Source organism: Lissotriton helveticus, chromosome 8, assembly GCF_964261635.1.
Source record: "Lissotriton helveticus chromosome 8, aLisHel1.1, whole genome shotgun sequence".
Taxonomy (NCBI): domain Eukaryota; kingdom Metazoa; phylum Chordata; class Amphibia; order Caudata; family Salamandridae; genus Lissotriton; species Lissotriton helveticus.
In genome coordinates this window covers 1282639770-1282656029 of record NC_136069.1, presented here as the reverse complement: position 1 = coordinate 1282656029, position 16260 = coordinate 1282639770, and the positions used below count along the sequence as shown (strand labels likewise).

General features: G+C 45.3%; 1 protein-coding gene across 1 annotated transcript in view; it reads left to right on the top strand.

Moving 5' to 3' along the window:
* Positions 1–15938, top strand: part of ARGLU1 (arginine and glutamate rich 1) — a 135763-nt gene extending 119825 nt beyond the window's left edge. Inside the window, exon 4 of the mRNA XM_078658250.1 lies at positions 15108–15938. Coding sequence (XP_078514376.1) covers positions 15108–15272 — 165 coding nt within the window. The 3' untranslated portion in view covers positions 15273–15938. The remainder of the gene's footprint in view (positions 1–15107) is intronic.
* Positions 15939–16260: the final 322 nt, after the last annotated feature.

Here is a 16260-nt window from a genome sequence, read left to right as displayed (position 1 = left end):
GCATTGAGGATGCCCCAGACATCTTAAGTCATGAAGACATCGAAGAACCTTCTAAGCCAGTGGCTGCGGAGGTAGAGGTGCTATCCATCAAGGGCAGTTCCGGCTCCAACCTCTAGGTCGACGTGAATATGGAAGTTATGTCGCCTCAACAGTCTGAGAGTACGGTAGTCCCTGCCCCTCAACACGGCCGATAAGCCTGAAAGACATTTGGTCCCTCTGGAAACGCATACACACGGAGACAGCGAAAGCAATGGGGGCCCTCCAAACACCTACTCCCTGTGGCTCATTTTGCCTCGCCAAACCTATTGTGGTGGTGCCAAAGCATCCTCTTCCGATACCTCTACCTCCTATCACCGTAATCAGTCAACATACCTCCCAGAGAGGCTATTTCCTTGCCTCCCACAGGGGTTACAATGCCAAAGGCAGAGGTAAGGGTGCTTCCTCACGTGGGGTAACACCCGCCGCCAAGCAGTGACTTCCCTCTGCTATCCCCCGACCATATAACTCATGTCAGAGGTTGCTTACAAGATTTGCTAGGCCATATAGCAAACCGTTACAGCAGACTAGTGGGTGTTGGACATTATCCAACATGGCTATTGTCTGGACCTCATTACCACCCTCACAAGCTAGCACTGGAACATCAAACATTGCTCAAATAAGAAGTTCAAGCTCTTCTTTTCTGTGGAGCTCTAGAACCTGTCCCCTATGTCATCAAGTTTCAGGGGTATACTCCCTATAATTTCTAATGCCCAAAAAAACACATCTTTACGGCCTATTCTAGACACAGAAATGTTATTGGTCAGGCAGTAGTCCCATAACTTGCTGGCCAGGTTCGGCAGTGTCTTTGACACCCCCGCCAAAATGGTTGACGTAATGGACCTCCGCCACATTGTCCATCTTCAGGAGGACCGAACATTGGACCCTGTCCTTTCGCCAACATTTGAGAGAGAATGAGCCTGCCATCAACTCCTAACAATTTATATGCAGGGATTATTCTGGAGGACCATTTTCCTCCTGTGGTGAATTCCCCACAACGAGCACCCCATCCAGAGCCGCTGGCATCTGCTTCTATTACCAGATCAGGTTGGGAACCAAAAATCGCTCTACTGTTCCATGCGTCTGTTTGCGAGATCCACTACTGCGTTTCCTCCTTTGCTTCTACAGAGAGTGGAAAAACTATGTACGCAAGTCCTTGTTGAAATGAGAGATCTTCAAGCATTGTAACTCTCGGTAGTCCCAGATAAATAGCCCGTATAGAGGACTAGAGGGGCCCTACTACCCTTGCCACCTGTTGTAGCGCAACCTGGGACTTATGAATCGTCCTTCTGAGTTTGTGTATGATCTTGGTCAGGGAGGCTGTCGCTGTGACCAAATCTAAAAGAAATCCCAGAAACTGCAGGGATTGAGATTGGGTAAGAGAAGACTTCTCCGTGTTGATCACGAAGCCCAGAGACGCCAGCATATCGATGGCCATTTGCAAATGTGTGGAGAGTTGCAGCGGGCTTTGATTCATAATCAGGATGTTGTAGAGATAGATGATCAGTTGCACTCCCTGAGCCTGCAAATGCTCAAACACCGGTCTCATCAGTTTGGTGAAATACCAAGGGGCGGATGATAGACAGAAAGGAGGGGAGGCAAACTTGGAACACCTGAGATTTCCAGCGGAACTGTAAGAAATGCATGTGAGGCATAAAGATACCGAATGCCAATTAAGCCTCCTTCAGATCCAAACAGACCATTCAGACTGACACTTGCAGGAGATCCCTGAGAAGATCGATGTCCCATCTTGAAGTGTTGGTAAAGGAGCCACTCGTTTAACTCCAGGGTGATAACCGGACGTTGTCCGCCATCCCTTTTCTCCACCAGGAAAAGGTTGCTGAGGAACCTATAAATGGGGGTGGGGTCGCACACTACTCACACACCGGCGGTGTCGCCCCACCCCAATTGCTGAGGAACCTGTTGGGGTGTAAAGTAGTCCGAACGATCGCCCCTTTCTCTAAAAGGCTTTCTATTTCCTTCTGCACCAGTTTTTCCTGTTCCTGTGAGGAGACCAGAGGTCTGGGTCTGTGAATTTGGGTTGGAACTCCATATTGTCTATTTGAAAAACGTGAACTGTTTGGAGAAACCATGCATTTGTGGAAAGAGCTTCCCATTTCATTAAGAAAGATGGCAGACTTCCCCCAATTCTTAAACTTTCGGGTGTTGTGCTCTCGAGTGTATTGCTATAGTTGCTGTTGCCACTGACCCGCTCTGGCCCCTCTGAGGCGCAGGTAGGGTCTTGTCGGATTGAAATTTCCAAATGTACTGGAGTCCTGCCATTGGCCTTGACGACAGTCCCCCACCTCTGGATGTTTGATTGAAGGAGCGGCCGGTCGAGTGCCCCCTACCTCGACCGGCACCGGCAAAAACAGAGAGGGGTGAATATTCGTTTTATAGATGTCTGAGCCTTATCTAAGGAGTTAAAAGGTATTAACAAATGTGCCCAGTTCTCGAATGAAAGGGTCCCCGAAGAGGTTGCCCTGGGCCACCGTGCCAGCCTCCAAAGTGGAGAGTTCCCCCAGTTTGTGGTTAATTTTGATAAACAGCCACCTGGTTCGCTCATTGGAAATCGCACATTTTGCGTTTTCTAGGAATATGATTGCTAGTTGAGTCCATCCTGATAGGACATCTAGGAATACAGTGGAACCGGATGTCTTCGCATCCTTCACCATGTCCATAATCTTTGCTAGGGGCCCGCCACATCCAGGAGTTGATCCTGCCATGAGTGCTACAACCTGTCTATGCCCTTCTTGGGGTCTATCTCTGGTGTGAGGGCCACTCTCCCCTCTTAAAGATGGGCTGGGAAATTCTACCCTGAGACAAATTCTTATCTCTTAATCTAAGGGCTTCTGCAACCTGCCCACCATGTAGGTGCCTACCTTAACCGCTGGACACCATTCCTCTGAACGCAGGTGTAGGTCATCCGGGTCCAACAGATACGCCTCCAGGGCCCTTGGCGCATCCAGAGAGGAATCATTGCCCGTAAGGCAATTGGGGGTCGGGCGCCAAGGCTTGTTATGATCCCTGTCCCTATCCTGAAGTATTCGGGTAATCGTTCCCACCCCCCGGATCGGTGGGGGTAATAGAAGTATCCTCTGAGGTACCATGCATCTGGGGGTTCTGTAAGGGCTGGGAGTCCAAAACGCTGCCTTTAATCGCACAAAGGCGTCTAAACCGACCCCTGGGTCGTCTGTGCGCTTGTGATTGTCAGAACTAAGGGTAGCTGCCTGCCCTGGAAGTAGGGCAGCCCGGGACCCAGAAGTGTCTTCCCTCTGATAGAAGGGTCTTAGACATTGCATCTGAAGTGCCATGATTTTCTTCTCCAGGGGGGCTGCCACCGAGAGACAGCTTTAATGACCAAGACATCCAGACCTTGCCAAAAATCAGCATCAATTGGGAGGTAGGTGACACCCTTCTCCATATATTCTTCAGAACCCTCAAGGTCCTTCATATTGAGAGACAAACTTTATATTCGGGCAAATATGATGGGAGTGAACTCTGACTAGCAGTCAAACCCTCTGTGTAGAATCCAAATGGGACGTGCATCCTCTTTATTGAGTAATATGAAGCCTGGGAATGTCCCACTAATGCCTCTACTGAGGCTGTTCCTACCCTTGCTGGTATTCGTTCTTCAGGCCATGTGCTGCGGTAACGCTTTTAAAATAATTGGTGGAAAACTGCCCATAATTAAAGTACTAAAAACTTTCCCTGTATTGAGTCATGGCCGGACGCGTTTCAGTGAAATCTGACCATGAAATTGGTGTGTGCCGGCCGCTGGAAGGTAGAGACTCGCTGAGCCCTAGACAGTACGTTTGTGGGCCCCCTTCCGGCCAGGTGACCACACCGCGCTCCTGGCAGTTAAACAGCGACTGGAGAGGATACAAGAACGCTCCCACGGTCGCCCAAAGGGAAGGTAATCACACATTAGGCAAACGCACACAACAGGTGAGACGGTAGAAAAGGAATCCGCCCAATGTCAATTTAAATAAATGGAATTCCCAGTGTCAAACATAAAAGGCAATTATCTTTACAGTGCTGGAGCAGCGAGGAAAGAAAAAGATAGTCTGCGAGGACTCTCCCAAGGTCTCAGTGGAAACGTTGTTTTTCAATAATTGTTTCTGAAAGGATTGTGAGACGCTGTAGATGCACCAGTGTGTGTTAAATGGGAGCCCTCCACCACAACCCTCCACCACAAATGCGCGGTCGAGTGGCGATACTAACTGGGAGACGACATCACGGTCGCGCCACTACGTAATGATACCAGCACACCTGTCTCAACCACAGAGACGCAGTGTTTTCTTTATTTTGGTGCATTCGAGGTCTGAATCCCTGATTCTTGTGAAGGTCGGCATTAGCTCCTGCTGGGCCAAAGAATGACTTTCAGGAGCGTATCGCATTGAGCTCCACAGTGAATTGACTCTGCCTGGTATATTGTCAGGAACATCAGTCCTGTTTGACATAGACTCTCGATCAAAGATTGTCTTACACCTGGAAGTACCGAGATATGCAAGGTTTTTAATATACATGGCTTCCTGAAGAAAGGCTGTCAAGCCGAAACTCGCATAGTGAGGGAACAAGCCATAATGGAGCTGAAAAAACTGTTCAAAACAACTTTCACAGTTGACGAAAAAAACGATTATATACTGTTAAAAAGTAAAAAACATTATTGATATTTCATCAGAAAAAAATAGCAGTCATTAAATGAACAATAACAGAATGTCCTCCATGTGAGCTGTAAATATACAACATATTTATCATTATAATGATGCAATGCTGAAATATTGGCTAGCTTAAATAGTGAAGGATGAATGAAGAAGAATGACCGAATGTTAGGAATGTTGAAATAGCAATAACAAGGTATTTTTAGCTTATTGTATGATACATAGATTGAAATATATGTATTTATAATAATTTTCTATCCCTTTTTGATATAATTAAAATATTTCATTTTGTGATCTGGGCTTTGGTATTTAAGCTTTGGTGCCCCCATTAATTATAGTTGCCCAAGTATATTCTTATACAATTGCTTTCGTATCCCTGTCTTAGGAACCCCATTAAGTATATGGGGAACCCCTATATTAAGGTCTGGTATTTGCCTACAAAACCCCTCCCACAATAAACCAAAGGCCCTTGGGGATGGGTGCCCTCCCAGCTCTCGCCGCCCTGCTTTCCCCCAAGGCAAACAATGCAGACACCACAACTGTTTGGATTAGGGTTCAACGCCGGCCGTATTTTATTACATAAAATAATGAAAAACATTGGAAATCTTATTTACATTATGTACAATACGCAGAAAGTCCAATACATTGATGGGTACAAGATGTCAATTGGCTAACCGTAACCTGCTTCTAGTACATAGCCATTCCTATCAAATCTAAGCAATGAACATATTCTCCTTCTGCGTATCCTGTTCGAGCCTACGGCAAGGTCAATGACTGGCGGCCCTAGATCCCCGATCAAGCTAGGTCCCAACTCCTTACCGGAGTGACCTTGCGCAGGGGGTCCAGCTTACCGGATGGATACCCCCCTGCTCCCTCAGCGTTCAACTCCATAAAGGGGCTCTGCATTTAATGCATCCTTGAGCGCATGCGCGTGCGGGGATTGGCCAACCAGTCTACTGGAAGCGAGACTTCCTTACACCCCGCACCCTTCCAGCCTACTGGCTGTAACTGCCCCGGGAGTTCCATTAGAGACCCTCTGTCTCCCCCTCCGGCGTTCCCATGTGAGAATGGTGATGCCCGCTAAGGACCGAATACTATGCTCATCAATCATGACCTTACCGCCTGACCAAGGAAAAAACACCTACAAGAATAAGACAAATTAATTATCCTGAAAATTTTAACAATTTATTTAAGAAAAAAGTACGCATTTTTTAATACCCACATTACAACAAAGCATTAATCAAGTACACTCTCTTAAATTACTCTTCCTGTAAATAGAAAACATATTGATCACACAATATATCTGCCTTAGGGGATGATCGGTGAGGAAAAATTATTGTTGGGGCCTTCGACTGAGGCCCTGACCCATCACGGGAACCTGCAGGCTGGGGAGCCGCGAAAAGGAGATCTTCCGCTCTGCTCCCTAGCCTTTTAACTGCAGGTACCTACCTGCAAGCCGTTTGACAGGCTTGACTGAATTCGGCCGGACGCGTGAACTGTAAGCACTTGTAAGTGCTTCTGGTCCACACATGGGCAGCCAATTGCGCGTGGGGCTCAGGGGAAGTCGGTGCGCCACGTCACTCTTGTATGCGTCGCGCCCTGCCTCCCCCGGGTGCGGGGGTTCGGCTCGACCGCCATACTGTCGGAGTGCAAGAGTCCGTGCCCGCCTTGCAATAACATTTGTTTTCTGACTCTCCCATCGTCTCAGTGGAAACGTTGTTTTTTTTTAAATACAAATTGTTGTTTCTGAAAGGCTGCTGGTTAATAAAAGTGAAGGACAGGCCTAATCCTTGCCTCAGGGTCCTGCCTTAGGATCTGTTGAACCTATGCTGCCAGAAAGAATTTGATATGGAAACACTATCCAGCAAATCACTAGTAGATCGAAAAAATAATCCACTCCCTTGCTTAAATAATTTTTTTAACCATTAACCAATATTTTGATTAAAGGAGACTCTAGTATTACTTGTCAGTTATTTCTGCATACCCTAATAGGTCTTAGCACATTTTTTCTTTAAGAACAGATTAACCAGGTTTCATCCTCCATTCGTGGTTTTCAACTTGATATTCTTCCAACATCCATAAACCATTTCAGCATGGTATACTGTGACTGCCTTCGTAGTTGGCATCAGCCCAAAAAAATATACGTCCCCTGCTGACCACCTCAAAGGAACCATTTGCAGTTTATTTTAGAAAAGTTTTTGATACTGTAATTTAGCTTATCCTAATGGTTATATCAGAGTCCCAACTACCAGTTTTGCAGCGTGAATCTTTCTGGATTCAGCATTATTCCGCAGTCTAGTGGTTGGGTCTGGAATCGTAGTATTTTTACTGTTTTTTTTTTTTTTTTTTTTCGTAGCCCAGGTTGGTGTCGACGTCCCACCATTTGGTGTCCTCCCGTGACGTTGACGCGATTCCCCCGGAAGCTCCCACCTTTGGGCGCCATCTTCAGATTCTCTTTTTCACCGTTGGTCTGGATAGTCACCGAGAGGTTCCATAGTTTTTGGAAAGAAGAGGAGAAAATACAGCAGAAAAATTGGAGAATACATCTCGCAATCAAGAGCACTGAGCCAGGATGACGAAAGAGAGGAAGATCGAAAACATCGACGTCCAACGGAGAATGCGCATAGAGGAGGCCCCCTGAGCGCAGGAATGGACAGAACACCTTTCAAATTCTGCCGTAATTGCCACCACAAGTACGCGCAGAAGGACCAGCACCCGTTTTGCAACATCTGCCTGCCAATCGACCACAAAAGCAAGGATTGCAACGCCTGCTCGGCATTCACCCCGAAGACCCTCAGAATAAGGGAAAGACAGAGGAGAGCCAACTAAAACATGCAAGGCCAAGGACTACCGCCGTCGCTCGGGCCTCTCCAGTGGAGAAGAGGACAACATCGCTGGGGACCTGAGGACTACACGGTCGTAGAGACCGATATGAAGTCGACAAAGGAGGTAAGAGAAGTCTACCCCTAAAACCCCAACAGACTCTCGAAAATCAAAGTCCTCGAAAGGAGCACTGGCGCCGAAGCAATCGGCAGCCACAGCTGCGTCCAAGGACAAACATCCCAGCGGATCCTTCAAAAAGGACTCCTAGCCAGCGAAAACTCAAGACCAACCTAGGTTATCGAAGCACGTCCCCGAAAAGGCACGCTCAACGCCAAAGGAAAGAGTGCCGAAGTCGACATCAAAGAGAACCGGCGAAACTCTACGCCAAACAGGCCGCCAAGATGGAGAGGAAGAAGAGAAGGCTCGAGGCCGAAATGGACAGTATCCTCCAGAGAAAGAAGGATTTCGACTAACGGATGAGCAGATACACCATCCCTTCGAAGCCCACGACGATTGTCGAAGAGGAGTTTGACGCCGAAGATCTGCCAAATACTCCGGAACCTGCAGATCTGCATGATGAGAGCATAGATTACTACGAGGGAGAAGGTGAGGAAGAACCAAACAAGTTTAGGGTCGGCATCCTCGGTGGCGCAGGACCTCGACGCCGAAAGCCCGGGAGAGGCCGTAGAAACAAACCCTTCGAGGCCTTCGCTGCCAGACGACATTGGCATCTATAATATGGTCATCAGGAATGCGGCTGCAACATATGGGATGAAACTGGAGGAATGGAAACCAAAGGCTTGCTTCCTATTAGAAACCCTGCTCCTCACTCAAACTAGGAGCCAATTTCTGCCCATGCTCCCAAGTGTCCTGGACCAGGGCAGGGAGGCATTCAAGGAGCCATCGACCTACAGGTCTGTCACACCTAGGACAGAGAAAGTATAAACATTCCTCTAAGGACCCACCATACATCCAGGGATCCGTCCCAGCTGACTCCATTATTGCGTCAACAGCCAGAAAGAGGTCCAACATTCCCACAAACTCAGGGCTACCTCCAGACAAAGTAAGAGGATAGATCTCACAGGAAGAATAGAGAGCAATGCAGCTATTCACTGGTGCATTGCTAACTCAAATGCCTTATTAAACAGGCATACGTACCCGCATTGGGAGGAGATTGGGCAGCTACTCAAAAACCTCCCTGAACAATACCGGCAGAGAGCAGAGCACCTGGTAGGGGAAGGCAAGAACATGGCAAACTCCTGCCTCTAATCAGCCCTGGATGCAGCAGACCTGTCCAGCAGACTCATGATGGTGGGGATAACCGAGAGGAGGCATGCCTGGCTCAAGATTTCAGGTTTCAAGCCGGAAGTCCAGAATATCATTCTAAGCACACCCTTCAATGGGGAAACGCTGTTCGGGGCACCAGTAGACGAGAAACTGACGCAGCTCAAAAAAGAAAACGAAACTGCGAGGTCCATGTGAGCGCTGCAGTTCAGAGGTATGAGAAGGGGCACCCCCTCAAGGAGACCGAACGACAGAGGAGAAAACCAGCCGGGAACGTCCCACCAGAGCTTCCAACAAACCTACCAAGGTAACAACCAAGTGCAGCAGGGTCAGCAACAGCAAACCTGGCAGTACCAACCTAGAGACCAGTCCGTTCGCGGGCGTTCGAATGGAAGAGGGCAAACAAGATGAGGGGGCCAGCAACCCACCTCCAAGTGACTCTGCTGCCCCATACGTGCCTATCCTCACCACCTCTACGGGAGCGGCACAACAAAGGACTCAAAGAATTACATACGCAAAAGAAAGATCAGCGAACATGTAACACCAGTAGGAGGCAGACTAAGACACTTCTTTCAGGAGTGGAAGGCAATAACAGACAAATGGATACTGAACATCATACAGTTCGGATACAGTATAGAACTAGAAAAGAAGCCACCAAACAGAAGACCAAAAAGCAAGACGCGCTCTGCAAAAGAACTCGCCCTCCTCCTACAAGAAGCACAAGAACTCCTCCACAAGGAGGTGATGGAAACCGTACTGCTCAAAGAAAGAAACGAGGGAGTGTACTCAAACTACTACTTCGTACCAAAGAGGGACAAAACGTTAAGACCCATCCTGGACCTACAGTTCCTAAACAAATACATAAAGACGCAAACATTCAAAATGACATCCCTACAGGAGGTTATCCCTCAGATAAGGGACAGAGATTTTATGTCCACCAAAGACCTCGAAGACGCCTACCTACACATTCCAATGAACAGACAATACAAACATCTACTGAGATTTGCCATTGACAAAGCGCACTACCAATTCACAGCCCTGGCCTTCTGACTAAAATCCGCACCACGGGTCTTCACAAAATGCCTCGCAGCGGTAGCAGCGCACCTACGAAGGGAGGGGATTCATGTATACCCCTACCTCGTCGACTGACTGATAAAGGCAAGTTCCTACAAGCAATGCCAACTACATGCACAGCGGGTCACACAGATGCTGACAGAGCTGGGGTTCACAATACACTGGGGGAAATCCTCAATGGAACCAGGACATGTGAAGATCTTCCTGGGCGCACAGATCAACACCATTCAGAGCAAGGTGTTCCCCAGCGAGAAGAGAACTCTTGCCCTGCTGAAGGAGACACATCGATACTAGAAGGGGCAAGCTCTGACAGTGAGGACAGCGGGCAAACTCATGGGGATGATGGCGTCCTGCATACACCTAGTCCCCAATGTACGAATCCACATGAGACCATTCCAGGAATGGCTGCAACAATGGTTACAAACTACAGGGATTTGGGAAGATCTAGTGGTTGTAATGCACGCAGTGCAAGAGGAGATAGAGTGGTGGAACAAAGAGAACATAACAAGGGGAAACCTCTAACACCACAAACTCCAACAGTGACCATCACCACATGCTTACCCCAGATAGGATGGGCAGCTCACATGAACAAGCTCAAGGTGAGGGGCCTGTGGACCCCAACAGATGCGATCAGACACATCAACTACCTGGAACTAAATACTGTGCTCCTTGCCCTGAAAGCCTTCCAGAAACAACTGTACTGGCAGAGAGTGTTGACACAAACCGACAACACCACAACGATGTTCTACATCAACAAACCGGGTGGAACACAATCAGTAGCACTATCCAACCTAGCGCAGGAAATATGGAGATGGGCCATCCCACTACAAATAAACCTCCTGGCAATACACCTACCAGGAAAGGACAACGTGGAGGCAGACAGGCTCAGCAGACAGACATCAGCATCCCACGAGTGGGAGCTCAATACACAGGAAACGCAGAAGCTATTCAGGAAATGGGGGACCCCAAAAATAGACCTGTTTGCATCGCACCAGAATGCAAAATGCCAATACTTCGCATCCAGGCAGCCAGGGGAACAATCCCAGGGAAATGCCCTATGGATAAGCTGGTTGAAGACATTTGCCTGCTCTTTTCTCCTGATACACAGGGTGCTCAGCAAATGCAGAATTACAACCCAATGATTCTGGTAGCACCACAGTGGGCCAGGCCTAGTTCTCACAAATACTGGAGATGGCGCAGGGTCCGCCACGCAGGCTCGCAAAAAGAAAAGACTTGCTCTCCATGCAAAACGGGGAGGTGCTTCACCCAGAGCCACAGAGCCTCTGCCTATCAGCCTGGCTCCGGAGGACATAGAGTTTGTACACCTAAAACTCCCAGGGGAGGCAAGGAGGCCTACCACACGGAGGTGCTATGTGGCAAATGGAAACGTTTCACACAGTGGTGCATCAGGGAAAAGCTCCACAAGAAAATCACCAAGGAATCAACAGTGCTAAAATACTTAACACACTTGCTAAAAACAAACCTATGCTGTACCTCGCTAAGAGTACACCTAGCAGCGATAGTAGCCTACACAAGGGGGGAGACTGGAAAAAGTTTCTTTACATCCCAGGTGGTAAAGAGATTCCTGGAAGGGGCTAAAAGAATCTCTCCCCCCCCCCTCCCCCAAAAGGATGCCTCCGCCGGCATGGAACCTTAACATAGTTCTAACTGAACTTATGAAAGCGCCTTTTGAACCCATCCATAATGCCTCACTACAGATGCTCACAATAAAGACAGCCTTTTTGGTAGCAATCACCTGGCTACGCAGGGTAAGCGAGCTGCAAGCGCTAACACTACAAGAACCCTACATTCAAATTCACAATGACAGGGTGGTAATGAGAACACTCAATTTATGCCAAAGGTGGTGTCAAAGTTCCACATGAACCAAACAATACAGATACCAAGTTTCTTCCAGAAACCATCCACAAACGCAGAAGGAGCACTCCACACTCTAGACGCTAGAAGGGCAGTAATGAATTATATTGAGAGAACTAAAGATCACAGGAAAACAAAGCAGTTCTTTGTGTCCTTCGCTAGCAGTTTCCTGGGAAGACCAGTAACAAAGGGCACCATCGCAAGATGGATCGCAGAAACTATTTAATTCTGCCACAAACATACAGGCCAAGAACTACTAGGAGGGGCACAAGCCCACTCTACCAGGAAAAAAAAAGCAACAGTTGCTTTCTCGGCAAACACGCCAATCAAAGACATCTGCCTGGGGGCAACATGGGCTTCAGTGCACACGTTCACCAAGCACTGCTGCGTGGATATACAGATGAACAAGGAAGCACGAGTAGGCAAGGAGTGCTTCAACATATGTTCAACAACCAACGCTTATCTTCCACTCAGCCGCTACTTAGCTAACAAACCCGCTGTGAACTCTATGCACAGCATAGTGAATCCAGAAAGATTCACGCTGCAAAACGAATAGTTTACCTGTTGGTGTAGTTCTGCAGCTTGAAGACTTTCTGGATTCACTAGCTAACCCACCCACCTCCGCCAGAAAGATGAGCCAGTAGGAGAGAAAAAAAAGGGGGATTATTAGAATCCTTAAGAAAAGAAATGATACTCCCTTTAAATGGGAAAACGACTTGAGATGAATGGAAAAGGGTAAACAAAGATGGGACAAAAACAAGAAAAAAAGAATCCGAAGATAGCGCCCAAAGGTGGGAGCTTCCGGGGAAAGCGCGCCGACGCCACTGGAGGACACAAAATGCTGGGACGTCGACGCCCACCTGGGCTACGGAAAAAAAAAACACTACGATTCCGGACCCAACCACTAGACCGCGGAATAATGCACCGCATAGTGAATCCAGAAAGTCTTCAAGCTGCAAAACTACACCGACAGGTAAACTATTTGTTTTTCCACTTTCGGGCTCCATATCAATGTTACAGCTCAAGCATTGGGTGGTTCAGATATACATACAAAATATAGTATTCAAATAATGATAAACTAGTAGCGAAATTTAAATGTAAACCGAAGTTGAGCAAAGAATGGAAACTTAATATGGATGTATTTAAGACAGCCTGTAGGACTGTTGGTATTGTTTTGTAGTCCCATACAGATATTGGTTCTAGTTTTTTGGATTCTTGGATTTAAGAGATTTCTTTTTTTGCCACATAGAAGCCAAATGCTCGCTTTTTTGCCTTCCATCCTTAATCATGGTTTGATTTTTTTTTCCATTCATTTTCCACACCAAACGCCAACTTAATATGAAAAAAATTGGCAATGCTTCTAGAAAATAAATTGCAATTCAAATAGCTTGGATGAATAGTATTCACCCATCTTCTAATTTTAGTTCTAAATTACCTCAAGTGTAAATAACAATCATTTAGCATGACACACAGTTAAACTTTTCTTGTGGTAAATTGTAGGGATTCACTGCATATCAGGCTATGCCTTGAATATCTGTTTTAATTTGTTCAGGGCAGCTATTTAGAGGTGGACGGAGTACAACACAACTAAAAACACTGCCTAGTACAGGCTTTCCTACAGACTAACAGCAGAGAAGAATCAGCCTAAAGTTTACATATGACAACACAAGGCCTTTACAAGTCACACCTTTATGGGACCTTGGCAGTGAGAAATATATCATTCAGAGTCTACTTCTACATATTCAAAAACACTCCCTAAAGTTTGGAGTGGTTTTGCTAAAGGATAGTGGTTTAATGCTGGATTAGAACTTTTTGGACTAAAGGGAAAGTGTTACCAAACAAAGCCACCATCCCTGCTAGAATATAAAAGATAGTATGATAACATAGAATATAACTAGACCAAAGTTCCCAAGAGACAGTGGTAAAACTGTTCTAGAAACCTGAATCTGGTTTAAATTTTTCTTTTACACCTTACAATACGTCTTTTCCCCTTAAGTCTGTGTGGTGTGTCAATAAGTGGAATAACACACAGAAAAGGTTAAAAGTGTGTATAGTAGGATCATTTAACTATGTAACTGCATATCCTTCAACACATATGCGAAAACCGACTCATGTTTGCAAGAAGGTTATGAAGGGTTAAGCTGCCCCATGCAATATAACACATTCTTGTGTTGCTAGGTGAAATGCCTTTCTATCCTGAAGTCTTAAAGCAAAATATGGACATTTTTGGGGGTTGGCTGACTAGGGACTCTTGTTGGGATTTAGAAAAGGTACCATTGCCCCCCCCAAAAAAACAGTATCTCCTGTTGAAATGTTACAGTATCTCACTTGCAGCAAAATTCAGGATCGGGAGTTAGAAGAGTGGTGGAAGTGGCATATGGCTGCCTTAACAAAATGCTCCTCACTCTGGAGACTCCCAATCATTTCAGCTGTTCCAGCGCCATCGAACTTCTATGAATGACCAGTTGCTGAATTGAAATAGTAAGATTATCAGATAATCCAGGGCACATATATTTGCATTGTCTTAATACAAGAAATCTTTCATTTGAAACATGTCAACATTTCAAAGCATGCATGTCATTGCTTTAATGTTTAAAGGAGTGCTGTTAGCGGGGCTACTGATTAGCACGGTGTGTGGAATATTCTCAGCGGAACATGTATTTCCCTGCAGTGAAAAGTTATTTGTGGGTTTTGTTCTGTAGGTTGAAGCTTAAAAATTCAAATGAGAAACAGACTGGTTTCCCAATTGCTTGCCTATTTCATTTCTGCCTCCTCTATCCATCTTTGGCCTTGCTTTTTCCCCCTTTTAGTTTTTTACTGGCTTTTTTGTCATGACCTGCAATTCTGTCCACTAATTACTTTTCCCCTTCCTTATGCCAAGCCAGAGTCGTGTTGGCATTCCCCACAACATCTGCAGTGGATATAAGATGAGCATTTTATTCCGGGACAGTTCTAGTATTGAAGTAGACCAACGTGCAACATTTAAACAAATAATGCAAACATCCAACATACTTTGGCTGTAAAAGACTCTGCTCTTACAGTTGGGTACTAAAAACAGAAATGATACTTGTGTGCCAGCATCCACAGCAGTATATTGCAGGGACAAACTAGTATAAAGTATAATAAACCTATCATGTTCAGGTTTTTATTGTTCTTGGAGTCTTGTGGTAATGTTCACGCCCTAGTTAAACACATTTTAATATACTTTTTCTGTATTTACAGTTTCAACTATATAATTTGCAATGTAACTTTTGTTATAAGCATATGTTGAAAAACTACTCTTTGCTATATAAGTTAACGAAAATCTTTATATATTTGTATTAATATCATTTTATATATGCTTATGTGCAGGCTGAAGAGCAATTAAAAATTGTTGAGGAGCAAAGGAAAATTCATGAGGAGAGGATGAAACTTGAACAGGAGAGGCAGCGTCAACAAAAGGAAGAACAAAAAATGATCCTGGGAAAGGGGAAGTCGCGGCCAAAACTGTCATTTTCATTAAAAACTCCTGATTAAATATACACAGAACTTTCTAAGAAAAAAAACTTTGTATAGTAGCTTCATGTTGAAGTGATTTTTTTTTTTTTTCTTTTGATGGTTTTTTTTTTTTTTTTTTTTTTTTTTTTTGGAAAGTTAGTTTGTTCTAATAGGGGCTGTGCTCTGAATTTCTTAACTTGTTTTCCTTTTAACTTGAGTTCTATTAGGTCTGATCCTTATCAGATCAGTGTATTTTAGAGAATAATGTATTTATTCCATTTTGATTCCGGAAGTGATCCGAAAGGATTAGGTCACCAATTACAACGCAAGATCTGATAAGGTTTTTAAGTGACCCACTATGTCTCAGAGTTTTACATACTCTGATTATTGTACAAAACACATCTGCTTTTTTTTTTTTTTTTTAACTTGGTATTTGCAACAAAATTCCCAGAGTATTACTGGACCTCTGTGATGTATTAAGACGGTGTCTAGGATACTGTTCCGTTGTTGCACTTGGTGTTCCTGATACAGGTAAGGATACAGATGGTCTAATCAGTTCAACAAATTTGTGTATATATAAAGTTCAGTATTGCCTCTGGTGAATTTCTTTTAATCAGAATGTAAAAACAAAGCCAGCTTCCCAAACCCATTGTGTAAATAACCCACTTTACTGAATAAAATAAAGTCTTAAATGCGCTCCTTCAAGGATCTTGTTTGACTATTTCATGAATTTTTGAAGTGTTCTCTTTCCTAGTTTTGTAAAATAATTTCTGCTGGTGGTTATCAGTTTTTACCTACAAATAAGTTGTGTAACGATTGCATAAAAACAGCAAGGCTACAATTATTGGAGATTAATACGCACTAGTGACTTACTGGATGTTTGCGCAGTCCGCTTTCGCTAAGTATTTAGTTTGTTGAAGAGGAATGTGGGTGTGCATCTGATAGTCCCCCGCTCCACCATCCTTTTTTCTTCTTTAGATTCTATTCTGTCGTACTGGATCACTCTTCAAAAATAGTTGATGATAAT